This window comes from Gobius niger (genome assembly GCF_951799975.1).
Source record: "Gobius niger genome assembly, chromosome: 11".
Classification (NCBI taxonomy): domain Eukaryota; kingdom Metazoa; phylum Chordata; class Actinopteri; order Gobiiformes; family Gobiidae; genus Gobius; species Gobius niger.
Genome location: NC_136862.1, coordinates 25,666,934 through 25,694,008, shown reverse-complemented (window position 1 = coordinate 25,694,008; position 27,075 = coordinate 25,666,934). Strand labels below are relative to the sequence as shown.

The following is a 27,075-nucleotide window of genomic DNA, read 5'->3' as shown; positions in this document are numbered from 1 at the left end:
AGGCAAATGATGCCACACTCTGATTCAATATAAAAAGTCAGCAAATCTAAGTCAACAAATGTCCAGCTGTGTTTGTTTACTTTACTTTACATACCTCCACTTTGAGCCCAGCGTTGAAGCTGATGCCGTCTGGAATGGTGGTCTGGAAATCCGCGATGGTGTAGAACTCCTCCTCCACCAGAGGAGGGACAGGTGGCTTGGGCAGATTCGTACCACGAGGCTGAAGGCAAAGAATATTATGTTATATGGACATTTGTATTTATACACTATTTATTTATTGGGTAATGTGAGATTCTTACAATAGTGAGGTCTCTGCGAGGAGGGGGTCTGTGTCTCGCTCCCACTTCTGTACAAAGAAAAGCAGAAAGTTTATAAACTTGTCAATCAATTTGTTATGAGACTGCGTTTGACACAGACGTACTGTTTTTGTTCTCGGAGAAGAAGGACAGGCGGTTCTCTTTGTGGTTGTTGTCTCTATTGTCTTTGAGCGCGTTGTTCTGATGGTTTTGCCGCGTGTATCCTTCCAGGTCATTGGTGCTGGAGTGAACCGCGGCTCCGGACAGCTGTTTCTGAACATCAACCTTCTTCAGGTACGAGGCCGGGGCCCAGCCCTCACGACCCTGGTACCTGACGGGACAGAGGGGCATGTTCAAATTAACACGTTTGTAGATCAGTGGCAAGGACAAAACGTACACACCAAATGATACACTAAAAATAAATATGTCTATAGGGCTGCAAACTCAATTACAATGAAATGATTGGCGACACGAGGTCAGATTTTTTCCACATGAATTGAGTTGGGGAAAACAAGTCTTTTTCTTGTTTCTTGCATATCATTATAACCATTATGACCCAAAAAAGTCGCTTTGTTTGAACTCTCAGATAGAATTTGCATAAAAAGTTGATAAATTAGCTCTGGCACTGCACAGTTCAAGAACATTTTCTGCTAGCGTTTTCAGAAGTGCATTATGTTAAAAGCATGTACAAAGTCCATGCCAGTCCCTTCCGGCTAATGTAATAAAGTGAAAGGACAATGATAAACGACACTGGTGACTTTGAGCAGCATCACCTGATCTTCCACCATCCTTCCAGGTTCTTCTGCACCACCTCCACCACCATCCCCCGCTCCAGGTCTATCTCATCCTGGTCCCGGGCCGAGTACGGGTAAATTACTGAGTACTTGTCCTCTGGAAACAGAAAGGAAAGTTAAAATGGATAAACACTGAAAATACAAGTTTATGTAGGGTAATGCTGCACTGGGAGGCATGTAGCTCGGGGAAACAATGGGGAACAAAGCTGGCTTTTCACCAATGATGCAATAACTTGATGTGACAAAAGAACAAACATGCTGCTTTTGCAGTTTTTAAGAAAGCAAAATAATTCACTTGAACCTTTTAAAAATAATAAATAATTCTTGCATGAGGCATTTAAATGGACAAGGGTAGAGCAGCAATGTAAGGACTCCAAAATGTTAGAACAAACAAACACAGGCATACTTATAGTGTTAGTGTTTGCTATGTCTCTATGTGTTGTTAATGTACTTTGATGTGACACCTATAATCTGGCAACCAAAAACTCCAGTAGTCCAGGAGTCCGGGATTTTCGAGACCCAACTTGTCTTCAATGTCTACTTGGACAAGGAAGTTATAATAAATAAAATCAGACTTAAATCTCAGACACAAGCATGCACTGTTAGAGTGAACAGACACGACTCTTGCCTTGATCTGACATAATCCCATGTGACTAGATTTTGAATAATGAGAACTCAACGTGACTTGGACTCGATAAATAGCCTCTTGTCTACAAATAGTGGCGCTTAAATGATTCTGTATCATGTATTTATGTACAGACCAAGCGACTTGCATGCAGCAGCTTTAATCCCCCTGTACAGATAGAGCATGCGGCACACAGACATGCGGACACAGGAAAGTGTTGAAAAAGAGTTTGGTGCGCTCCACCTGGCCCAAAGCCTGAGCTGAACAGATCCCCTAAGGTTCTGCGGCGCCCCACGTGCCCCACGTGCCTCGGCAGAGACCAGAACCTCCGCGGCACTGACATCACAGTGAGCAGGAGTCAGCAAACACACAGTCAGTCTCACCAAAAACTACAGTCCATTAGAGTTTACCTTTGTTTAAAGAGGACCCCAAAATTAGACATATATCTGTGTTGCACAAAGTTTAGTAACAGTTAGTGAGATACGCGATAAAAAATGTTGATGCTGATGTGTTATTGTTTTCTTTCAATGCTTGCTTTACCGTTGGCTTAACCTATTACTACACCGGTACAATATAGACACAACTTTCATCATAAATAGAGGATATTTCTCATAGCTTTTATTGAGTACTGCATATTGCTATATTTTGGATAGCGCCATCTGTACAGTATGTCCTTCCTACCTTCCTCCCCGGGGATGGTGAAGTCGTCTGGGTCGTCCTGGGCCTCGAGGCAAGTGGCAGGGACCCAGCCCTGAGCGTCCTCAGAGCTCACAAACCACCAGCCTACACGGACGCCACATTTACAAAGTCGTGAGATCGGCAAATGCTGCATCCTTTCCACTAACCGAATGAATAGACATCTACAAACAATGCAGACGCTTCTTTATTGTAGTTTAGCAGCTCATACTGTATTTCTGTGTTCTCCTAAAAGCTAGTGCACCTTCAAACCTTCACCTTCTACTTTTCATTGTGCTTCAGTCAAACATTCGGCTTACCGGACTCGTTCTTCTCAATGACCTCCACGACTTGTCCCACACTGAGGCTGATCTCTGAGCTCTCTGTTTTCTCATAATTAGTCACCGCGACGTACTGATCCAAGAGGAGAGGGTCCACAGAGGATGAGTCTCCTAGGAAACAGACAAAAAAAAAGAAACATTTTGTATTGAAGCTAATCATTTATAATGCAGAAAATGTAAGTCGACATCTTAAAGCCTCTCCTCAATGCTTTTGTAAAGCACATTTGAGCTTTTGTGATATTGTTCATTAGCATAATTGGCTTTCTAATAATGAAGATTTGACCTTTGCAGTTCTAGCATTTCAGCGACGACCTTTTGCAAATGCCACTTCTCCCTTTTTTTTTTTTTTTTCTATGCACACCAAAATGAATCTGATAATCACATTTAGGAATGCCGCTGCCAAAAGATCAATTTGGACTTCACAGACTGAGTTATTGTTGATGACACGTCAAAAACAATATTAGGGTTCAAGAGAGGAGGCTTTGTAAGATGGAAGGTGAGGTTAGGCTCAGAGAGGATGACGCTGTGAGCAGACAGACATTTGGACAGAGTGTTAAGTCACTGTTAAGTTAATCAAAAACATGGCAATGACATGAATTCCCCACCACCAAAGTTAGCAAAAGAATCTAGATAGTTTTCTGTTTAAAGAATGAATAATAATGGAGGGGAAGGCGAGCTGCTGTACATTGGGAACCACTTGAAATATAGCCTGACATCCCAGAGTTTATTGAAGGTCAATAGTTTGCTTTGATGATCAGGCTGTGATGACAATTGACATTTTGAGAAATGCTGTTGGGTGTTCGGGCTGCACATTATGCAAATTGCGATGTTCAATTACTGTCTTGAATAATGCGATAACGATATTGCCAAGTTTGATTTTGATGTAGGGCTGGAGGTAAAAAATGTTATCAAATTGAATCTGAACAATTTACAGTATTGTGCAGTCCGGTTTGCTAATAATATATTAAGCTCTGACACTAGTGATGTGCAAAATGAAGCGAGGCTCTGATGTGTGTGTCAAGCTAAAGTGGGCGGGTCAAATGAACCACCGTGTTTAATGAACGAGTAGATCATGATACTGAAGCATCGGTTTATGGAAATAATGAGTTAATGGGTTTATGCAAACCTAAATCTTTAAAAAGGATGTTCTCATAACTCCAAATGTGAACACAATATTTCAATTTTGGCACCGGGAATAAAGGAAAATAACCTTCCTTTATTAATTACAATACATGGAAATCATCAGCAGATGGCAGTATAGAGCGAGGCTTCAGTTTGAACTATTTTCTGACACAGGAGGCTGGGAAGCTTCATTTTGCTCAGCACTATCTGATACTAACAGCCTGAATTCCTAGTGATAGTCAGGAGCCCTTGCCAAAGTATGACTGAATTGTTTTCGTTGAGACTATTGATGATGTGGTGAAATGACGAGAAAGCACAATCATTGACCTTCAACACCAGTGGAAGCTACTCTGCTACACTTGAAACTCTCTCAAGACTTGAAGCCAGCAACACAAGCGGTGGAATTGCCGATTTCTTCCTCTCCAGAACAGACACAAGCCCCTGGCAGCTGAATCCCACCTGCCCAGGACCAACAGGCTGTTAGCGTAAGCCCGTTAGCATGCGCCCATCAGGTCACACACAAGCACAGCCCCCAGTGCATGGCAGTGTGCTACTACCTCGCTTTAGGAAAGTAGTCGCTCGCTCCACAATCCCTGATGAGAAGGAAAACGGATGGACAAGGCTGAACATATTGTCATGCAGGCAAGTCATGAATATTAAAAGAAAGAAACAGTAAGTGACAGATCAATTTCAGTGCAACAGTGTGTGGTATCAAACTATGTACATTCAACCACTAGAGGGCAGCAAAGACTTTGTACTGTAGCATTGGGACTACATTGAGAGACCAGTATCTTTCCACTGATTCAGCGAGGCCTCAGACACTTTTCTTTGTCATGAATTGAGCGCAGAACAAGCGTCTTACCTGCTTTCTTCTTTCCAATCGGATCCCTAAAAGACACAGAGAGAAAAGTAGTGTCACAAACAAACTATGACAACTTTATTAGACTTCGTATATCCGAGGGTGTACACAATCAGAAGTGATGTCATTGTGTCCTTTGCAGTCAAGTCCCAGTTCAAGTCCAAGTTCTGACTGTGAAAGTTTGAGTCTAATTCCAGCCCATCTAAAAATAGTTTTCTAACTATTTTCCGAGCAGTGTCCACCCCCTAGACTCTCACATAAATTCTGATGTTTTGTTTTTCGAGTAGATGTAAGCTGCAAATTCATTTATGTTACGGATAAAATGGTAAGCAATCATAGTAATAGATTAAGATGGCTCTCCGATATCATTAAACCGGAAACAGTTGACATCCATCCATGTATTGATTTAGTTGCAGGTTAAATTGTCCGTCTAATGTTTCTAAACGGCATCATTGTGCAAACAGCAACATATCTGAAATATTAGGGAGTGTATAGTTCCCCTGCCCACTCAGTGAAAAAGAGCCTCAAGATAAAATCCCATGTGAGAAATGTAGGCTGATGTTAAATTCAATAGGGCTGATGCCGTGTCTGCTTTGGACATTACTGAGACTAATAGACCGGCTCACATTTATGGCTAATGTTGTCTCCAGATGCCCTCATAAGAATCGTAGAGTCAGGATCCTATCTTCTGGTCATTGTGGAGCGTTATACATTGTGAGTCAACATCCACAATGCCATATAATAAACCTAAGGGTGTGTTGATATAGTCGGTCATCTGCCATGTGCAATCTGGGGGATGGCGCTGAAAATGTTGAGGAAAGCCTTGGCCGATAGTTACCAGTCTACACCGGGGTAATGGTGTGGGTAAGTGGGGACTCTCCCTATAAATGTCTGCTTGAAAACAAACAATGATATCGCTGTACAAAATTTCAAACTCAATCATGAATGCAGAAATGTTTTTATAGGAGTTTAGATCTTAAATGTTGTTAGATCTGGTTAAGGCAGTCCCATATTAGACTGGCTTAATATTAGTTTGGCTAAAGAAATGAGTGGAAATGCACCTAAGTTAAATGTGTGTCTTTAAGGTTAGACACTGTAGGAAAAAAACATACTTGTCACTGTATTCAGTCAGTACATTGCCTCTAGTTCTACATTACCCAAATCTAATAGCTTCTTGGAAAATGATATAATATAAATATAGAGACAAAATAGAGAAGAAAACGCAACATAAAAGTATAAAAAAGTGGGAAAAAAGCCTGCAAAAGAGCAACAAAAATGTGACAAATCGCCAAAAAAAGGGATGAAAGAGCAACAAGGAAGTGACAAAAAACTCACCAAAAAGTGTCAACAACACAGGCAATAATGCAAGGAAAAAGTTTAGATCAGTTTTGGAGGTCTTGGCTTTCAAATGAGGCGCTACACTGGCCTATAGGCTGTCAGCTCTCATTTCAAGAAGCTTTTAGATTTGGGTAAAACTGAACTGGAGAAAATGGGCTCGGTTAAGGCGGGTGGTAAGAGGTTGAATATATCATTTCTTGCCTGGTTTATTGAGCTCTGAAGACCAGATTTTTCCAGTAAACCTATTAAAAGCTTAACCTCCTCTGCAAAATAACAATTTTGTTCCTGGTATGTCAACTTCTTAAACCAAGTTCTATCCATTATTCAGATTTTCTTGCACAAACACAGGCAATATGGCCATTTTTACACATAAACCGCCTTCATGTCAGTAATCGACAGGAAAAAAATCTTTAATCCAATAAGGTCTTTTCCTGTCTTCCTGGTCCCACCTCAAACTACACTTACTCTACTTCGCTTATTTTCATTGGCACACGGTCCCATTTCCTGCATTAGCCGCTCCCAGGCGCAAAAACACAGTTCGATTGGTGGAACTGTTAATTGCTTTATAAATCTTTAGCCCTATATGTGAACCCATTATCGAGCTATAAAAAGAAACACAAGCACGGGCCAAGATCAGCAGTGCCCATAATCAGGGATATTATGGGGCAGGGCACGGACGAGTGAGAAAAATATGTCAAGCCAACGTTGCAAGCACAAACACGGAGAACTGGCCGGATGGAATTATTTTCACCGCGCAAAAAAACGATCCTTCATGCATTTTCCCATGTCAGTCACAGTCGCTTTAGAGTTTGTAACAGCAAAGTCATGTTGTTGTTTTGTTTTTTTATGAGAGAGTGGGACTTTTCGGAAATGACATTGACATCTTCTGTGTTTCACTTCCACAAACGCACATTTTCGCCACATTTTTTATGGTAAATGGCTTGTTACCACTTCCCCCACAGTCATCTTGACCAAACATACTCAACCCTCATTTCAAGCACAAATGTAATGATGTAAGTATAAATATTGTCTCTCCTAGCAACGAAATGATATTTGAACAACTGTCGATATTAGCTTGTAACAATTGTCGATATTAGGTTGTAACAGTTGTTGATATTAGGTTGTAACAGTTGTTGATATTAGGTTGTAACAGTTGTCAATATTAGCTTGTAACAGTTGTCGATATTAGCTTGTAACAATTGTTGATATTAGCTTGTAACAATTGTTGATATTAGCTTGTAACAATTGTTGATATTAGGTTGTAACAGTTGTTGATATTAGCTTGTAACAATTGTCAATATTAGGTTGTAACAGTTGTCAATATTAGCTTGTAACAATTGTTGATATTAGGTTGTAACAATTGTTGATATTAGCTTGTAACAATTGTCAATATTAGGTTGTAACAGTTGTCAATATTAGCTTGTAACAATTGTTGATATTAGCTTGTAACAATTGTTGATATTAGGTTGTAACAGTTGTCAATATTAGGTTGTAACCGTTGTCAATATTAGCTTGTAACAGTTGTCGATATTAGCTTGTAACAATTGTTGATATTAGGTTGCAACAGTTGTCAATTTTTGGTTGTAGTAGTTGTCGATATTAGCTTATGACAGTTGTCATATTAGCTTGTAGTATTAGCTTGAATTGTCGATAATATGGACAATACTAGCTTGTTGATATTACCTTGTAACAATTGTCGACATTAGCTTGTAACAGTTGTCAATATTAGCTTGCAATTAGCAGTGATTCTTTTTAATGGCATTGATATATAACAGGTTAGGGCAAGTCTAAGTGAACTAATCCACTTTCCAGATCAGAAGATGTTTCCGAAAAAAATTAGGAAAACTTCTTAGATGAGGAAACTAATATTTTAACTTCCAGTTAACCCAGTCCAGATGACTTTTTGTAAACCTTTGCTACTACTAGACATACTGTTTCAGCTATAGTTTGCTATGGCGTTTCAATTGAAGCTGTTTGATAACCCTTTTCACCTTCAGCTGTCACCATGCAATAAAGTTAAACAACAAAACCTCCTTCCTTTCCAACTAACTTCTCTCTACTTCCTGATAGCATCACTTCCCTCTTCCCCTCTCTCTCTCTCTCTCTCTCTCTCTCTCTCTCTCCCTCTTTCTCTTTCTCTCAGTCCGGAGCTGCTGTTGGCATTAAGCAGGAGATAGGCCGTCAATGGAATAGATTTATAACACATGATAAATCTCTCCTCCTTTACTCCGGGCTGCTGTGTTCATCCTGTCACTCGGCCAAACAACAGGCTGCACTGGCAGAAAGCTAATCCAATTTCAATAAAGTCGAACCAAGGTCTTCCCCAGACCCCGACTCTTTAAATGAATAGGAAGCTCTTAGCATAGTTGCTACAGGGGTTTACATGAGAGGAATAGCCTACTGTATAAGTGTCCTTGTGAGATTCTCATAAGGCAGAACAAGAGACTAAATATAAGGCTGTACAATCAATTCTTACAACTTAACTTTTTGCCACATCCTCATGAAAGTCTTACCTTCTCATCCTATAAAGTGACTGATGCCTTATTATTGCCGTGTACAATAAATGTTCTCATCTCAGAGCGAGCTTGATTTGATATTTATCACAAACAAAATGGAACAAAACTTTCCCTTCATTCGGAGAGGAGATAAAGTGGACAGAGCCGTCACAATATTATTACAGGCCTTATCTAACGCACTCTGTCAGCGGCGGCAGTCCGAGCCGCGCTTCAATGTGACATTCGCCCAATTCAAATGATTAGTTATAGGTGACATTAGGGGGCGCCGGTGGGAACGCTGACCTCATAGTGCATTCAGTCTCCATAGTAACCACATGTCTGATTTAATTGTCCTTGAGCTACGCTTTGAGCTACCAAGTGTTTAATCCGAGCGAGTCGCGGCAGACACAGAGTTCTGTGAGACAAATAGAGCAATATCCTGCATCTTAAGATTGCTGCGTAGCCTATAGCTAAATTACGCATCTAAACGGCCCATTATGAAAGAATGTGATAATTTGACTGTCGGGGAATGTCTCAAAACGTTGACCTTGCAGTACTGACTATTATGCAATGCACAAATCACCGCCAAAGCAGCAGCCAAACACCAGCTCCAACATGTATGGACTTAGTCAAAAATACGTAAACTGGACATATCATGCAAAGTCGGCTTTCTTGAGGTTGTTGTTTTATCATTGTTCTCTCGTCAAAGACACACCTGGAGTAGCATTTCACAACATTTATGCAGTTTTAAGTAATCCTCAGACAAAGCTGTTCAATTTAGCGGTTTCTTCTTCTACAGCGTCAGCGCCTCGTTCTGTACTTCCTGAGTACAATTGTTCATTGTTGACACCCAAAAACTGTCCACATTTTTAAAGCCCATTATCCAACATTATCGATTTTGAGCCGTTCTGTGCTTGTTTAGCTCTATAGATACAGTCGGCATCACATCATACAAGGGGGCCTCGCCGAGTGCGAGCCGTTTTGCCGGAATATAAACTTTATAAATTTATCACACACACAAAAAAATGGGGCCCATCTATGTTTTTTCACAGCAGATTGTTCAGTAGAAGCGAAAAATGGCAGTCGTAGCTAGCTTTAGCATGTAGCATTATGTTAGCATTCTCTGTTATTTATGTAATTATGGGCTGCTGAACCACTTAGCTCTTCTCCATGTCTTTGTATCTTTATTGGGTATACACTATATTCATAATTCAGCATTTGTTAAAGTAGTTTTGGAGTAATTATAGAAAGTTTTGCTTTTTCCCCCTCAAATGCCATATATGGATGATTCCAGAGATGCCGTCTGTATCTACTGTATATGCATTACATGTCCACTTCACTGTCCATCTTCAAGTACATCTCCTTCCTCAGTTCCTTCTGACATACCTGTAGAAGCATAAAGTCTTTGTTTGCGCACCGGGAGAATCAGAAGGAAATGAGGAAGCTTCCTGAATGAGATACAATAGACATAGTAATACTGCCATTTGAAAACCTTCAATGCCATAGTAAAAACTCAAAGATGTACACTTAACACTATTTGAGAAAGGTTTAGAATAATATACCTAGAATGTTGGTGTAGAGTCTTGCTCAGGGACACAACGGCACTGAACTCTGGGGCTCACTGTTGCTTCCCCATTTATACCGATGGAATAGAGTGGATTAGTGTGAAAATGTATGGAAATTCTTAAAGCCACACTGCGGATCATTTCAGGTCATACAATGCCTCATCACAAGGGCTTCACTCAAGACATAAAGATTCCAGTTATACCAAACTTACTCCTAATGCTCTACTTCGGCCCCAACAAGAAACCATAGTATTAATTAGACCCTCGCGATTCATTGCTCATTTCCTTTGTGTGTTTCTTTTCCACTGAGACCATTCCAACATATCCTTCCCCAGTCTCCTCTTTCAGCGCTCTGAGCTGGTAAAAGGCCAGCGCTGTCCATCAGACGTGATGACAGCAAGGTTAAAGCTAACGCCCCGTTTGACAGTTACCGGTGCGAAAAACAACTACAGGGTCAAAAGCGTCACGGCCTGTGAAACCAGTGCCGTGTATCTTTAAGTGCTCTGAAGGATACGCCGACTCGAAAAAGCCGCTTTAAGCATGTCACTGCCATCGAGTGTGAAACAACGGGCATGTTTTCATAAACGACATTTACACGTTGTTACTGTCAGTGCTGGTTTACGGGGCTAACGTGTTGAGTGAGATTTGCCAAAGGTAACACGGCCAGGAGTCGGCTGAGGGCTGAAGCGCGGTGCGATGTCAGCTGTCTGGGGTTCGAGATGTAGCAACACGCTAAAACGCCGAGTCAGCGGAGAGAGGACTCGTTTAAGTGCGTTTCTGCAGCAACAGGAAGCAGGGCCCAGCGCAGTGAGATCACGTCCATTAGAGGCTGTAATGACGGGTATTACGGGCTGGCGGGCAGGACGTAACATGACATCAGCCCTGGGGAACAATGACAAGTGTGTGCTTTTGTGGAGGACAAGTAGATGTACATACAATATGACAAGCAAAAGCAAAAAAAAAAAAAGAAGTGCTATGAAGTGGGGCAGTTTCTTTCCTTGCTTTGTATTGCACATTTACAAACGAGAAACCTAGTGAACTTTTGCATTTCACAGCATTCTGGTGCTCTACAATGTGAACAGTGTCGTGTCTTACTCCTTTGGCGGGTTGATGTCCTCGGGTCTGGTCTCGAAGAACACTCGGACCTCCTCACACTGAGAGATGTAGACGGGCAGCTGGATCAGAGCCTGAGGGGACACGGAGACAATCGACACAGTGAGAGAGAAGTTATGGACTGGGCTTCACTGAGGGTACAGTGAATAAATCATACAAACGGATTGCCAACAGAAGTGAACTCTGTGTAGAAGGGAATGGGTATTTCTCAAAACCACAGGCCGTCTACATCAAGTTATTGTACTGTCAAGAATGGTAAATATTGATGGCTATGGTCATATTGAGTCACTATCTGTGGCTCGAGATGTGTCTCTGAAAGTCTTGGCCTCGGTTTGTAGTGGCCTTGGACAGGTCTTTGTCTTGGTTACCACGGTCCTGACGACCACACCAACATGAAGGAGTCGTCATTTCAGTTCTATGTCGACAAACTCAGCAATTTGTAAATCAGCAGACAGAATGTAACACATGCAATATAAGGAATTTGCAGAACAGATTTCAACAGATTCATTTGACAGGAATAATATGCAACCAATATAACACTGTCTTCTACTGTATCTCGCTATATACAGACACAAATGTGAAAAAAAGAGAAGAGAAAACGGGCCGAGTTATATTTATGCTTTGAATTTTTCCAAGGTTTCTTTCAGGCTGTACAGCTGGTTTAGCTTTCCACTCGGTCTCTCCCACATCAGTGATCCATTTAGTCTCCCTCTCCCTTTCTCTCTCTGTGGACCATCACCAGCACTCGGCCTGACAACCCACTGATAAAACACACAAAAAAGAAAAAAAAATCCGCTTTCCCTCTTGCATCTTTTCCCTTTGCACAACCTGCACGCATTCTTATCTTAAAACTTGTCTCTTTTTTCTTTTTTTGTCCTCCACAAAGCAAGTTTTGTCAAGTCTTTCGCTCAGAAAATCCAGCACATTCTTCTTAACAGCTCTCTGCATCAGGGTAGAGCAGACAGAATACATCTATCTCCAATGACTCCACTGTGACTGAAGGGGCTAAGCCTCACCTTTTCTATTCATCTGCCAGGCACAGCTCAGCACCATATCAAATGTCTTATTTCCTTCTGTCTCAATTGTGTCTTTTGTGATTTCACCATTTCACTAAGCAGCAACAAAAGCAAAGATAGCGTCCTTGGGCAGTATGTTTCGGGACGCCACCTGTCAAAGCACAGGCGGATGTTGTAAGAGGCTGTAAACAGGTACAATAGCAAGAATTTATGGCAACCCAAAATGCTGGTTGCTTTGTAATGCCATATTATCGTCATCACTGGCTGACCTACATTTTAAAAAGTGTTTCTTGAACGGCAAAAAAAATGAAATATAGGAACACTTTTGCTGCTTCCAAGGGCACTCAGGAAACCACTCAGACTCACACATTCACCAGTAGAGTACACAGACAAGGGGGATGTGTCTAAGCCCGAGGACATGACAACCATAGTACAAACCGGTACATACTTACTAAGCTACTACTACAGTTTTTTTCATTATCTACTATTTTGAATCTTGAGGCTCCCAAGTACACAATCCAGCATTATGTCTGTTGCAAGAGTGGTGCTGCAGGTACACACTAGTGCAAGAGGCTATAAGTAGGTAAGTAAGTGCTTTATTTGTCATTGTACAACCGCAAAACAAAATAATGTTCAGGTATTAGTCCTGAGCCGCTGCGACTGCCACTGTGGGTCAACCTGACCAACGTGTTTTTGGAGGTAGAGGAAACCAAAAACCTGGAGGAAACCCGGCTGGCTGCCTTCAATCTCCTCTGATGCTCTGAATGGGTGCAGCGCCTCCTAGGTTTGTCCCTGTTTTAGAGCGTGGTGTCCTGCACTGGTCAGCTCCACCTTCTCCTTCCTCCTGTGCAGCTCCCTCCGCTCCACAACAGTCTTTCACCATCTTCTGAGAAGAGCGTAGCAGTTCATCTGTTTTACTCTCCAGTGAACGTCCATTAGCCAGAACAGTAGAAGGCATGTGTGGCTCAGCTGTGAGTCTTACCCGGATACCTCCTCGTTTGTCCCTTTTTTGTTTTCTGTGGCGCCTCTTGTGACGCCTCCACTGTGCTGCAGGTGTGGGGGCTCTTGGTGCCCCTTCAGTGTCTCAGAAGAAGAAATTTGTAGGTCTCAAATGTCTTCAGCTCATGAGCAAACTGTTTGTTTACGTTTAAAAAGCTGCTTTCTTCAGGACCGTTATGGATCCGTTGCAGTAAAAAAAAATACGCTAACATCACAAAAGCCCGGAAAAGACGTACAAAAGCATCCAGTAAAACAATGTGGACACAGAAAAAAAATGCAGTTCGCAGAAAAAGGCAAAAAAAATGCAGCTATCACCATGTTAAGATCAATGTCTTGCCAGGCTCTCCCTATTTATTATCTACTCTGCATTACAGACAGAAAATATTGAATTGTATCAGGTTTTTTTTTAAAGATCCAAACTTCTAAAACATTTTAAGTTTGACAGCTCTCAAGAATAATTTCACAAGCTGTTTTGCGTACCCCTTGTGACGTTCATATTCTGTGCTTCCTGCCTCAATTAGCCTGCCAAAATGTTTAGAACGTGACCAGCTAAACTCAGATGTCTTAGTGAGGAGCATGTTATGTTCAAAACAAAGCTGAAATACAGAAAAGCATTATTAAAATTAACTTTTATTTGAAAGTTATACTGAAATACTACAATACTTTCACCCACTAAAACCCCACTTGATCAAATGTATTTGTTATTATTGTGTATGTGACACAGAACCGCCATGTTCTAGATTACAGTAATACCCAAATTAATTCACCACTCTATTTTAAGATACAACATAGCTGACTTAAATGGCTCTGCACTTGGATATGTGTCTTGGGGGTCAAAAAGCATCTTAAGGCAGCGATCCATTCTTGAATTTATCCCCTCTCCCCACGTGTCGGGCCGCGGCTGGTTCACTCATTATTATTCTCCCCGGGGACCCGGCTGGAGGGCCCATTACGGTGAATGGACTTTATGGGTGTTCTTTACAGCGGCAGCATTAAGGTAATTGTGTGGGAGTGTGTGTGTAGATGTGTGTGCCGCAACAATAAGAATAACCTCGAGAGGAAATGAGTGAATCCATTCCTGCAATCCCGGATGTATTCAGGATTGTATCGGAGAACAGAGCGAGGCTAAAGTAGAGGATCGAGTGGAAGGTTTTGAAGCTACAAAGCACGACGTCACTTAGGCAAAAATCTCAAAGACAAATCCTCGTGTGCAGTTGTTCTAGCCTGGCAAGTCCAGAATGATTCCCCTCAGTATTTTTCATACAGAGGGTAAATGGTCAGCTTTTCCACCTACATTAGGCCCTCAAAGCACTTTACAGCAAGGAACCAGTCACCCATTCACTCCCATTCATACATAAATGTACGCAGACACTGGAGGCAAGGAGGGTGAAGTGTCTTGCCCAAGGACACAACGGCAGTGGGCACCTTCAGGAGGCGGGACACGAACCCCTGACCTTCCGATCATGAGACAACCCGCTCTACCATCTGCACCACTGTCACCCCACAACGGTCCCGTGCAATCGGAGTCGTTTATTTGGCAACGTCACTCATGGGACGCGAAAGTCCCCTCAATAACAATCATGGGACATTAAGAGTTTTTGTTTCCTAATTAGAACAAAAAACACATGAACAGTAGGTGAGTTTCGTGCTTTACAATCCTGTTAGAATATTAATGTGGAACCGCTAATAACACCACAACAACAACACACGTCCACCCTTCTCTTATTGGTTTACTCCTCTTCCTGCCTGCTCCAGCTCAAAACGCAGTTGATGCCACGGACACCAGACTCCGTCGCTGGTGCAGCGGTGAGTCTGGATTTCCAGGTTAGTTGTTCTCATGCTGGAGTAGCGTCAGGACATGCCTTCACCCACAAGACATGACACACTGAATAACATAAAACATCAATAATCTAAGTACAGTAGCAATAAAAACTATCAAATCTGTCAAAACAATACACGCATCACTGGCCGCAAACCCGCCAGCTGAGAACCACAGCTCAACTGAATACAGCTCGGCGAGTATCAAACTGCAATAGAGTATTATTAATATTTAAGGGAGTCATCGCGCACCTTAAGGAGAAAAATTGATTTATCATGCTGAGCTGCATAGTCTCTTCTCCCTGTGTCTGGGCCAGTTTCCCTCATCAATCTATAGGCTAATCATCCAGCCAAAGTCACTCGCGGCCAACTTGTATTACAATTTGGAGATCCAAGCAGCATGGTGTGGCTGAATTACACTGAATATGTTCCATATTTTTTATATTGCAAGTCCTTGGACACCCTGACAGGATTGAGAGATGCAAACCTTGACGATTCTATGGCGATCCTACTGTCATTTTTCCACTCAAGTATCTCTGCTCTTTCTTTCAAGAAATGTTCTTCAGATTCGGGGCCCTGTTCATAGAAAGCTGCCCTCGTAAATCTTGACATGCTTTAAGCCGTCAATATGGCAACGTGTGTTTAGTTCTACAGTAAAACTTTTCCCCCTTGAATAAGCACATACCGGCTGACCGCTCTGACATCTGCGGGGGAATTCCACTGGAGTTTAAGCCTCAGCTGTGCAAAGCAGAGCTGACTCAGGCCTTCTCGCAGTTTAAACAACAGAACGCAGAAGACCAAAACACTTCTCCCCTTTCACCCTTCAACCTGCGCACCACGTGTGGGAGGATGAAAGATCTATTTTTATATTGACACAATGATCGGGTTATCCTCTCTTTTGTTTTATTTTGTTAATTTGTCTTTCTGGGGGTGCACGAGTCCGAACTGTGGATAATACTCTCACGATCGAATCTACTAAAGTCTGCCAAAATTCCTCATTCTTTCTTCTTTCTTTTTTTCATGACAATTTCAAAGTCAGTAGTAACAGAATAACGTTAAACAACTCAAAAACAATAACAAGTCCATCTGTAGGTTTTTGTATATGTAAGACTCTAACTCATCCTTAAAGTGGTTTGGTCCGAATTGAACTGACGACACATTCCTAAGTCCTTGTCCCCAGACAATAACCTGGCACTCAAGTATTCCAGTAAACGTCCGCACCCACTGAGACAGACTAACAAGCCAGTACCCTCCTAAAAACTACTCTTTTTCACCTAAGTGCTTAAAGATGTGCCGGCTCCAGCTGTGCATTCTTCAGTCTAGACCCTCCCAAAAGACACCACTTTGAGATGGCTCTTAAATTAGTCTAAATGTTGCTAATAATAACATATTTTGTTTATCCAATCAGGAAACAGTCCTCATTTATTCTTCAATATCTCTAGGCGATGGGTCTACACAGCACAGCCGCATCACCCTGAAGCCCAGATCCTACTCCACATGATCCAGGAACAAAACCTTGAGCGTTGATGATTATGGTTGTTTGAGATCTCCAATTTATCTTCGTAAAGGCATCCACTATCTCATCCTTTTCTCCATGGGACAAAGGCGCTTTTAGGTGGCACTGTAGTCCATGAACATAGGTATTTGGTACGGGTATCTTGAAAAGTGATTAAAAAAAACGCCTTCAACATCAATGTACAGTAAGCGTAATAACTGTACGAGTAAGCACTAGAGTAAAAACTCTTGCAAATTTCCACTCTCAGGGGGAGTAAATGCTGGTGAATGTGGTAAAAATGCTTTAAGGCACAACTTGTAAAACCTGAAGAAAAACACTGGCTGGACGGTGATGTGCTGAGTGGAGCAAACTCAGCACCTGCCACACTATAAACGCCCACCAACCTCAAGCGTCACCTCATCCCGTCTGTTTTTAGCAAAACACAAAAAAATACTTTTTCTTCAAACACTTGTGGGTGCTACAAGTAGGTCACAAATAGTTAATCTTTTTAAGTGCAGTTTATTGGGGTAGAGTCGGTTCGCATGATTGGAAGGTTGAGCTTTCGAATCCCGCCTCCTGAAGGTGCACAATGTCATTGTGTCCTTGGGCAAGACACTTCACCCACTTTGCCTCCAGTGTCTGTACATTTATGTATGAGTGCCTAATGTAGGTGGAAAAGCACTAGAAGACCATTTACCATATCACATTGTTCTGTTGGGGCAGGCTACAATCTCACTTACAACGGCTGCCATCTTCCAAAAGTGGAAGTGTTTAAAGCAAAATCATTCTCCGATTTTGTACAACAAAATGTATATAATGTAAATATTGTCTTCTTCTAAAAAAAAACTAAAAAAGAGACATTACACCCCACTCACTAACAGAGTCATAGTATTTGATTCAAATTTGATAATAATAATAAAAATTACACTTGTGTTTCGCTTTAAAAGCCTGTGTTGCCAAGTTTCTCAAAGCGCCATACTCTAGTCATTATTCATTTACACCACAGTGCTGTTAAGCTACTATTGTAGCCACAGCTGCCCACTGAGGTAGATTGATGCAGGCGAGGCAACCAGTCTGTGCCATCGGCCCCTCCGACCACCACCAACCACTCACTCACACACTACATTCATACTGGCCTATTCTTGAATACGGAAGAGGGAGATGGACCGAGTATGAAGGATTACTGAAACATGGATGAATGAAACAAAACACCATGTTTTTGACAAGGTTTTCACATCATAAACTCAAATATGTTTATTTTACATGATGAAGGCCCTTTAACAGTCCAGTTAAAAGTTACAAATGTGCTGAGGATAATCTACAATGTGCTGAATGAAGTCACTCCGGTGGTCTGTGAAAGCCCCGGACATTTCCCACTATGTTGTTCAGACAATGTGGGTGGCCAGCTGCCATTCGTCTTTGCCCTTCAATGTGTCCTCTGGTTGTCTAGTCAGTTCGGCAACTGTTTTTTCTTTTCAAACAATAAAAAGTCACCACAAACCACGAAAAAAAAAAGTAAAATGGACTCACCCTGCAGTACTCGTTGATGGGTCTGAGCCGCTTCATGGCCACATCCCTGATATGACTTCTTCTGAACAGGATCTTACCTTGAAAACAGAACATTTGCGTCAATATTTGTTCCCCAAGTTGCAAAAAGATGATGGACTCTGGCGTGTGACTTGACATTTTCAGCATATCAGAAACACTACTCTGAAAGCTGGTGAGAACTTTCATTCCCTGCATTAGTTTTGTCCTGCACAATTCATCAAGTTGTTGGCGCATTTTTTGTGAGTCAACCAAGGTTTGAGGTCTGATGTAGGACAATTAATAGCACAGCTTTGGCAACACATGGTCCGTAAATGAGCTTTCAGACGCAACACAATCTCCCCATCAATAACGCTGACAGCAGAACGAGCGTGCCGTCTGCCAGGTGAACACTGGCCTTTACAAGACGTGACGAAGTGATTCCGAGAAAGGCAAATTATAACTCTACGGTGGTAGCGTGTTAAATGCGCCCTCTGGTCTTATCTGCAGTCGCACGTGCCCACAGCCACGGCAGCTGAACAGTCAAAACAAAAACAAGACGGGGAGAGAAATCGAAACATGGGTCCGAATATCAAAAAAACAGCATTTTAAGCATGTCATTTAAAGACCACACAAGTTGAAAGATGTTGATGTTGTTTTCAGGTGTTCACGATGCCATGCGATGTAAAATGCCGGACATATTTCACAAGTTGTAGCCTGTTGAGAGTTTAAGGGTATTTTACAAAGACAATGAACTTGCTGTGAACTTTCGGGTAAGGCTTTTGTATTTTTGAGTCATCTTTTCTATTTTCTTCAAATGTTCACTGTGAACGAAACAACACGATAGATAACACAAGGCATCCGTACTAGCTTATTTATGTTGGCTTAGCCTGAGTTGTTTTCCTTGCTCTATGTAGCCTACTGGTGCTCGCATTGCTACTACGGCTACTAGCTTACTTTTATTACTACTTCTACAACTTTTAGACGTTTTCTGGCGGGCTATGAGCATATTTAGCACACACAAACAAAAAAGTCAAAATCAAAATCAAGTCATTATGAATGTTTTCACAGGGCAGATAGTCCACTAAAAGCAAAAAAAAAAAAAATGGCACTTAGAGTTAGCTTGTAGCATGAAGCTACCGTTAGCATGATGGCTACAATTTACTACATAATTCAGCATTTGTAAAAGTAGTGATGGAGTAATAGGTGAAAGAGTTAGTTAGTTGTTTGGTTTGTTAGTTTTTCTCTTATTTTTACTGTAACTAGGCTATTTGTTTGTGTTGTATCCCCATCCAGTACTTTCAAGCCAAAAATGTAAAAAAGTATTTGTACTTAATGTTTGGCCTGATAAAATAAAGCTCATAAATAAATAAAATGCTCCCCTCGACTGTGGCCATTTGTGGACGTTCCTTATGTCATTTCAAAACCTACAGCATACACTAGGACTGTGACAATATATCGATTTTCCGATGCGTCGGAAATATTTTGCAGGACGATGCGATACCAACACTTTTAATTCCGATATCGATGCTTTCTTTAATTGCAACTAACCCAGCGTTATCACAGGAGGAATATCTAGCTGTAGAAAGTTAAGGAAAATTAGAAACCAGGCTTTAAAGTTGTTTTTAACGTGTCTAAAGTGCAATGCTTTCCAATGGGAGAAAAGCGGCTATATAGAGGTACTACAGCAAGTGTCGCCATAAAGCAGAGCAGCCAGCGGCCATTGACCCACAGTCCCATGTGGTATTAAGTGCTTCTTAAACCCAGACCAAGATAAGTCGCACTCGCAACTAAAATGTGAATTCCATCTCATAATAAAAAAAATATTCAGCCGTTTGACCCAGTAATAACATAAGCATCACAAAAGTATCGTGAACCAAAGGAGTCACTTGAGTGCGTTTTATCAATCCTGCACTGTTGTTGTGCATGCCCCTTTTTCATAATGTCCCGTCCACTTTTCCCTTGGCGACTAACGCTATAATATTGCAAGCGTCCCATGACTTGGCTGTTGCAATAATAGATGCAGATTCAAAGTACACATCATTTTTATTGCCGCACACAGGGCTCGGCACAGTGCTACGTGAGGCCGAGGACTAAGCGGCGGATTAGCTCCAACGAGGATCGAAGCGAGACGTTTTCATCTTTCAAGAATTGCCCATTTTATTTTTGCCAGCCGGGCCAAAAGTACACTGTTTTTTTGGACTGGCATCAAAAGTTAAAGACGTTTCAAAGTCATCTCCTCCCCCTCCTCTCTTACTCTCCCTTCATCGTGTCGCTGCTCAAAGAGAAAGCCTTTTTGAACGTTTTCCAAAAGTCTCGACGGGTCCCGGGACAGAGTCTGACTAAAACACTGGGGCAGTCTGTGCGCGGGACAGCTCAGGGGGTGTAGTGTGTGAAGGTGGTTTAATGGAGGGGGGGAAGGAAGAGGTGCATTTGGGTCAAGATACAGGAAATCTATGAATGACCAACTTTGTCAGGGCCTGGTCACGATTGTAGTAATACTTAGTCATAGGATGTAAACCTGTGTGGCCTGGTGCAGAGTCTTGGCTTTTGATGATGTGATATTGAGCTCAAGAAAACAAATTGAATTCAGATGAAAAGATGCAGCACCATTTTCCACATAATATATACCCAAGCCTTGTCAAACTTACCACAGAACGCCTGGTAGTGAGTCCCAGATAGTGCCGACTAAAGCTACAGGGTCAGCCTTAAGCAATCAGTGTTATTTTGTCCTCCGTAACAAACAGGAATTCGAGGCATTCCCTCCGTACAGACAGACCTAACCAGACCTAATGTTGTGTCTCGGTCTGAGTGCAGAGACAGGCTCCAGAGCGTGGCCTCTATCATCCAGCAGGAAAACAAGTCCAAAAATAAAGAACTCCCCTGCAATATTCATACTGTTCCCAAAAAGTCCATCTTGTTTTTTTTAAATTTGACCTGGCATGAGTCTTTCAGATAGGTCCACAACTTAGCAGGTTTGCGCTTTTGTGGCGAGCTTTGACCTTTCACTGCTATTGCTGAAAACACATTTGACATTTTACATAAATATAGTCGAAAACTGTCCAGTAAGAAGGAGCAAGACAAGACAGTAGAAATTTCCCACTCTGCATAAGGTTAAGAACTGGAGCGTTGTCCATCTGTCCACACATAACTCTGCCACCTCATCCTCGGGGGGGAGGAAAAAAAATCCCTTTTGTGTATGAACCCGACATGAAACATGTTATATTCTACACATTTGCAGAATCTTTGCTGATGCCGACACATAACTACAGGAGTCAAAACAGATTGAGGTCTTAAATAAACGAGATCGTGAAGAACAAGCCACTTCCGTGCTTCTCTTCTCTAACCGCCAGACTGACTGGTGCTGTGTAAGGCTATGGTTTTCTGACTGGACACTTTTCAGATAAAAGATCCAACAACTCACATGTGTGACCGGCACATTTTGTGGATGGAATTTGTTGGCAAAAATGTGTATAAATACCCAAAGACACAGTGACAGAATGCATAGTTTAAGCAGTATGAGTAAAAATGATACTATCCTTCAAAGAGTAGTTGACATTTGATTATTCAGCAGTGAAGTAGCACTTAATGGAAATGGACTTTACAGTGGAAAGTTTCTCATTCCGTCCCAGGATGAATTGACTTGGCCATTAGCATGTGTGTGTCTCTAATGCGGAGTCAGTGAGACTGACAGCTCTTTCCTCTGAACTTCACCAAACAGTGATATGAGTGTTCGCTCTCAATGACTTCCAGACGTTTTGGGCCAAATCTCTCTCCCCCCCTGCCTCCACCCCAAACCTGGCAGGAGTTAGAGAGGGAGGTGGGGCCTGAGTGGGCTAAATAACAGACTTCAACTATTTATTTAGTTCATTATAGCGGGTATACAATCATCTTTCTGACTTGGCCATCCAGTTTGTGAGTTTTAGTCGAAGCTTTCTTCTTTTCATGACCAAAAAGTTACTCAAAGTCAAAATGTTACCAGCTTCGAGTGAGAAACGGTGGCTCTTTATTGGTGCAGGGGCTTTGTTGGTTGTTGAAAGCTCATTTATCTGTTATTGTTCCTATGTATTCTACATTTAAAGAATCCATTTACTACAGTGAGTGGATGGGATGCTTTTGCAGACTGTCCTCACCTGGCAGAAAGGGGATGATTCGCCTCTTGGGGTCTTTCTGTCCTCCTTCCACTGGGAATTTATCCAGCAACTCCATCTGAAACAGAAGACGGCACGCATTAAAATGAATGAACACGTTACAAGATACGGAGAGCATTAAAACGGCCCACTTCCTATAACAGGATGGCAGGGGGCGGGGGAGGAAGGGTTTTTACAAATCAGCAGTTCCACAGTACAGAGCTAGGGCCAGAGTCAGGAGGGTCTGCCAGTGATTAGGAGCGCTGTGAGCAGATGGTTTTTCCTCTGGTTCATATACACTGGGGCTATAGCACTGACATAATGGAACATTCTCTCTCCAGGTTTACAGGCGAAGCTGGATCCCTCGCGCACCGCTTTTCTGAGTTGACCTCATTAACCTTCATTCAATTCAAGATAGCAGGGAGTAAGAGACCACCCTCTACAGGCAAAAGGACATTACCATAAACAAGCTTCCACTGTCAACTAACAGCGTGCAACGGCGCCGTGATGAAAACACTTTGAGCGCAGAACTGCTCAGAGCGATGATAGCTAATGTACTGAAAATGTTGGAGGACATGTTTGTGTTCCCTGTATGATGCAATGATGATTGATTTTGCATGTAACTTAGTCTACAATTTTCCTATTTCATTAATTCATATATTTTTTCCGAGGCATTCCGGGGCATTCAAAATAATTTAAAGTCCATCCATCCATCCATCCATCCATCCATCCATCCATCCATCCATCCATCCATCCATCCATCCATCCATCCATCCATCCATCCATCCATCCATCCATCCATCCATCCATCCATCCATCCATCCATTCCATTTCTTCCACTTGTCCGTTGCCGGGTCATGGGGGCAGCTGTTGGAGCTGCCCAAATCAAATTGCACCAGCCCTTATGGCTCCTCCTGCAGGTGGTGGGTCCACAGAAGGACGGCCTCACGATTCTAACCGGGCCTGTTGGTCTCTCATAAGGAGCTTCTGAACCGCTCTTTGTCTGACCCGTCACCTAGGACCTGTTTGCCATGGGAGACCCTACCAGGGGCACGAAGCCCCCGACAACAGAGCTCCCAGGATCATTCACCTCCACTACGTTAAGGTGGCGGTTCCAGGAGGGGATAATTTAAAGTCATTAAATTAATCATACCAAAATTGAGGTCTTAAAAGTTACTAAAACACATTAAATCAAACTCAAACTTCATCACAATCATACATTTGTCAAAAGCACAAAAAAATATGTTCTAGAACAAATTCAGCTGCAGTCCTGACAATTTTACACAATCTTTTGCTCACAAGTGTCCTGTTGTGTCCAATTGAATTTTAAATATCAAAATTTCCCCTCATTCCTCTGTTTGATCGAATGTTAAAAAATGTCACAAAATGAATTATGCTATGATTAAAAGCACTAAAAAAGCACTAAATTTGACTTGCTGTGACCTGTAGAAACCCTATAGTTTCCTCAAGCTGCTGTATTTTAAGACCATCATCTACAATGACGACTTATATAATGTCAGCTGTAGGGGCACAATGTGTTCAAGTTTGAACTTCTTAACAATAATCTGCTGCTTGCCTTCTCTGGTGTCCATGTTAAGGTCAACATTTAGCCTCATCACTATTTCCTTGGACACACTGAATAAACTACAAGACTACACATAGCAATATCCGTCAATCCTTATGGATCTATACAGTACATTCATAATGTCAAAACAACGCTGAACTCCAAATGCCCCTCCCGTATGCTGCCCTTTAATCTATTGCAGCAGTGGGCTATATATTGGTATAAGGAGTCCATCTGGATGGCCTGCTTTCTGTTAACAGGAGATCGCAAAGAGGTCGGAGGCATTTGAAGGTCAATGTGAACTAGTTGAATGAGGAAAAATGCAGCAATTATTTTTTATCAATGAAACTATTCAAAGCTTTGGGCAGGTATTATAAGAATGTGGAGCCAAGGATTCTCAGGAATGGTTTTATTATTTGGACCATGTGTTAACCCCACTGTAACCGAGCACATTTTCTCCAGTTCAGCTTTACCCAAATCTAAAAGCTTCTCGATTGGAGCTCACAGCCTCGAGTAATGCCCTACAAAACTGATCTGACATTTTTCATTGCATTGTCGTCACCTTTTTGTCACTTTTTTATTGCCTGTTTTGCTGCATCTGTTGCTTTTTTTGCTGCTGTTTCAACACTTGTTCATCTCCTGTTTGGTTGCGTTTTTGTAGCTTTTTCATCACTTTTTTGTCACCTGTTTGGTTGCGTTTTTGTTGCTTTTTCATCACTTTTTCATTGCCTGTTTTGTTGCGTTTTTGTCGCTTTTTGCTGCTTTTATATCACTTTTTTTGTCGCCTGTTTTGTTGCGTTTTTGTTGCTTTTTCATCACTTTTTCATTGCCTGTTTTGTTGCGTTTTTGTCGCTTTTTGCTGCTTTTATATCACTTTTTTTGTCGCCTGTTTTGTTGCGTTTTTGTTGCCTTTCATCACTTTTTCATTGCCTGTCTTGTTGCATTTTTGTCGCTTTTTGTTGCTTTTATTTGTTGCTTTGTTGCTTTTATTTGTTTTGCGTTTTTGTTGCTTTTTCATCACTTTTTCATCTCCTGTTTGGTTGCGTTTTTGTTGCTTTTTCATCACTTTTTCATTGCCTGTCTTGTTGCATTTTTGTCGCTTTTTGTTGCTTTTATTTGTTGCTTTTTCATCACTTTTCTGTCGCCTGTTTGGTTGCGTTTTTGTTGCTTTTATTTGTTGCTTTTTCATCACTTTTATGTTGCCTGTTTTGTTGCTTTTTTGCTGCTTTTTCATCACTTTTTCATCACTTTTTCATCACCTGTTTTGATGCATTTTTGTTGCTTTTTCATCACCTTTTTGTCACCTGTTTTGTTGCCTTTTGTCGCTCTTTTGATGCTCTTTTGGCTGCGTTTTCATCCTCATATACGTCTCGTTTTTGTCGCTATTTCGATGTCTTTTTTTTTTTCCAAGAAGCTTTTCGATTTGGGTAAAGTTGACATGGAGAAAATGTGCTCGGCTAAGGTTGGGGGATAAGAGGTTAAGAGTCCCGTGTGGCGCCAGTGTCCAAATCAAGCATCAAATGACATCAAGCAACATCCACCACATGCAAATAACTGTCAATCACTTTACAGTATCAGTTATTGCCACTTAACAAACAATGCAACGCAAACCAAGGAGCTCCTCGGTCCCCTGTAGCGTAACTGTTCCCATGTGTAAACCTTGGCGCGCCCTTGTCTCCCTATGTTCCCTGTAATCAGATCCACTCACTCATAAAATAAGAAAAACCCTCCATCTGTAGAGAGTAAAACCCTCCTTCGAAACATACCAGCTACATCCTAGAAACGACATCAAATATTCATGTCTACAGACCGAGGCGGGGCAACAACATCGCTCGACTTTGTACTGAAAGAAGGGTTTCGTGAGAGGAGAGGACACATTTAGCGCCTAGGAAGACAAAACGTGCTAACTATCTGTTTCGATAACTGATAATATCTTTGCACATGTCCATTATTTGTGCCGCTGTACTTAATGACACTTTTACAAGGATCCAACTCTGTTATTTGAGTTCATAAATTCTACTTTCTAATCCCAGGCTGCGTCCTTGTAAGAACATGCGATCATAAAAGAATTACGACCGGCCTTCCGTTTTACGACAACCTGTTAAATAATGTTACCGTCAGTTTTGGAGAATAGCCGTTACGTTTAACCACTGTATTATTCTATTTGTCCATTTCTCGCTGAGTCAGAGGCAAATACAATTGTCAGCGGGGCTATGATCTGTCTGGCCCGTATCCGCTACATAACCACATCATCGGGTTCATACAGCAACCCTGAACAAAGACCATCAGTTCACTCAGGGGAATGAGTGTGACATCATGGACGACAATGGCGGCTTTCTGTGTCTTCTCAGAGACGAGACATGTGACTTTGTTAACCACTGCGTGTTTTTTTGTTTACTCACAACAATGTCTAGAGGTGGGGAATGCATTCTCAATAGTCATTACACGGCTACAACTTCTACAAGAGACGACGGTACAGTTAATTATTATGTTGCTAACTCTCCTGTCGTTGTTAGTTATACCAAAATACAGGTTACGACTTCTCAAATGACTGTATTTGGACAATCCTCAGTGCGGCTTTCAATAGGCTTGTTTTAGACACAAAAGTCTCAAAGTACTTCAATGTGAGGAATAACACAATTTGAAGCTTGATATATTGAGGGTAGAAACTATCACGATAAATGATATTAGAGGTCAACCAATATGGGTTTTTCTAAGGCCAATGCTGATGTTTTGGGGATTTTTATTGGCCGCTGCCGATATGCTTGGCCAATGTTTCTAACCAATATTTTGGGCCGATTTTTGTCTGGTCTATAGTCCTGTAAAAACATAAATACTTGGCCACTCCAGCGGTAGCCGATTTAATTTTATTACTTGAGGTGATTCAATCATAGTCTCTCTTTTGAGAAGTTGCCGTTAGCATTACCATGCTGCCGTTAGCATTAGCATGCTGTTGCTAGTCGCGGCATTTTGCGGTGATCAAAAATACCATTGCGGAGTTTAAAACTAACTCAGCAATTGAATTCTCTGTGCTTCAAAATTACACGCAGCATGTCCATATTGACTGAGGTTTAGTGAAACTAACTAACTTTCATCAAACTTGTAGCTGAGCAGTTTTCATTGCGATGTTTCTCTGACACTTAAAGAGGGGGTATTATGCTTTTTTCAATCACATAGCACCAGTCTATAGCACACTACAATGATGACGAAACCTTCTGTTGGTCTGTAAATGCAGTAAATTAAAATAACTGCCTTGTATAAAATTGCTCTCTCAAAATGGCTGTAGCGAATGTCTTGAAATAGGCC

At 41.7% G+C, this 27,075-nt stretch overlaps 1 protein-coding gene across 4 annotated transcripts in view; it reads right to left on the bottom strand.

The window, feature by feature from the left end:
* Positions 1-27,075, bottom strand: part of sh3pxd2b (SH3 and PX domains 2B) — a 43,680-nt gene that overhangs the window by 1,986 nt on the left and 14,619 nt on the right. The window contains exons 3-14 of one of the 4 annotated variants that reach the window (XM_079565947.1): positions 22,209-22,284; positions 18,082-18,158; positions 11,206-11,297; positions 4,716-4,741; positions 2,711-2,842; positions 2,397-2,498; positions 2,126-2,161; positions 1,959-2,051; positions 1,070-1,187; positions 422-627; positions 300-346; positions 95-220 (exon numbers count right to left, since the gene is read on the bottom strand). In XM_079565947.1, coding sequence (XP_079422073.1) covers positions 95-220; positions 300-346; positions 422-627; positions 1,070-1,187; positions 1,959-2,051; positions 2,126-2,161; positions 2,397-2,498; positions 2,711-2,842; positions 4,716-4,741; positions 11,206-11,297; positions 18,082-18,158; positions 22,209-22,284 — 1,131 coding nt within the window. The remainder of the gene's footprint in view (positions 1-94; positions 221-299; positions 347-421; positions 628-1,069; positions 1,188-1,958; positions 2,052-2,125; positions 2,162-2,396; positions 2,499-2,710; positions 2,843-4,715; positions 4,742-11,205; positions 11,298-18,081; positions 18,159-22,208; positions 22,285-27,075) is intronic. The other 3 variants (XM_079565949.1, XM_079565948.1, XM_079565950.1) reach the window with 3 other exon arrangements.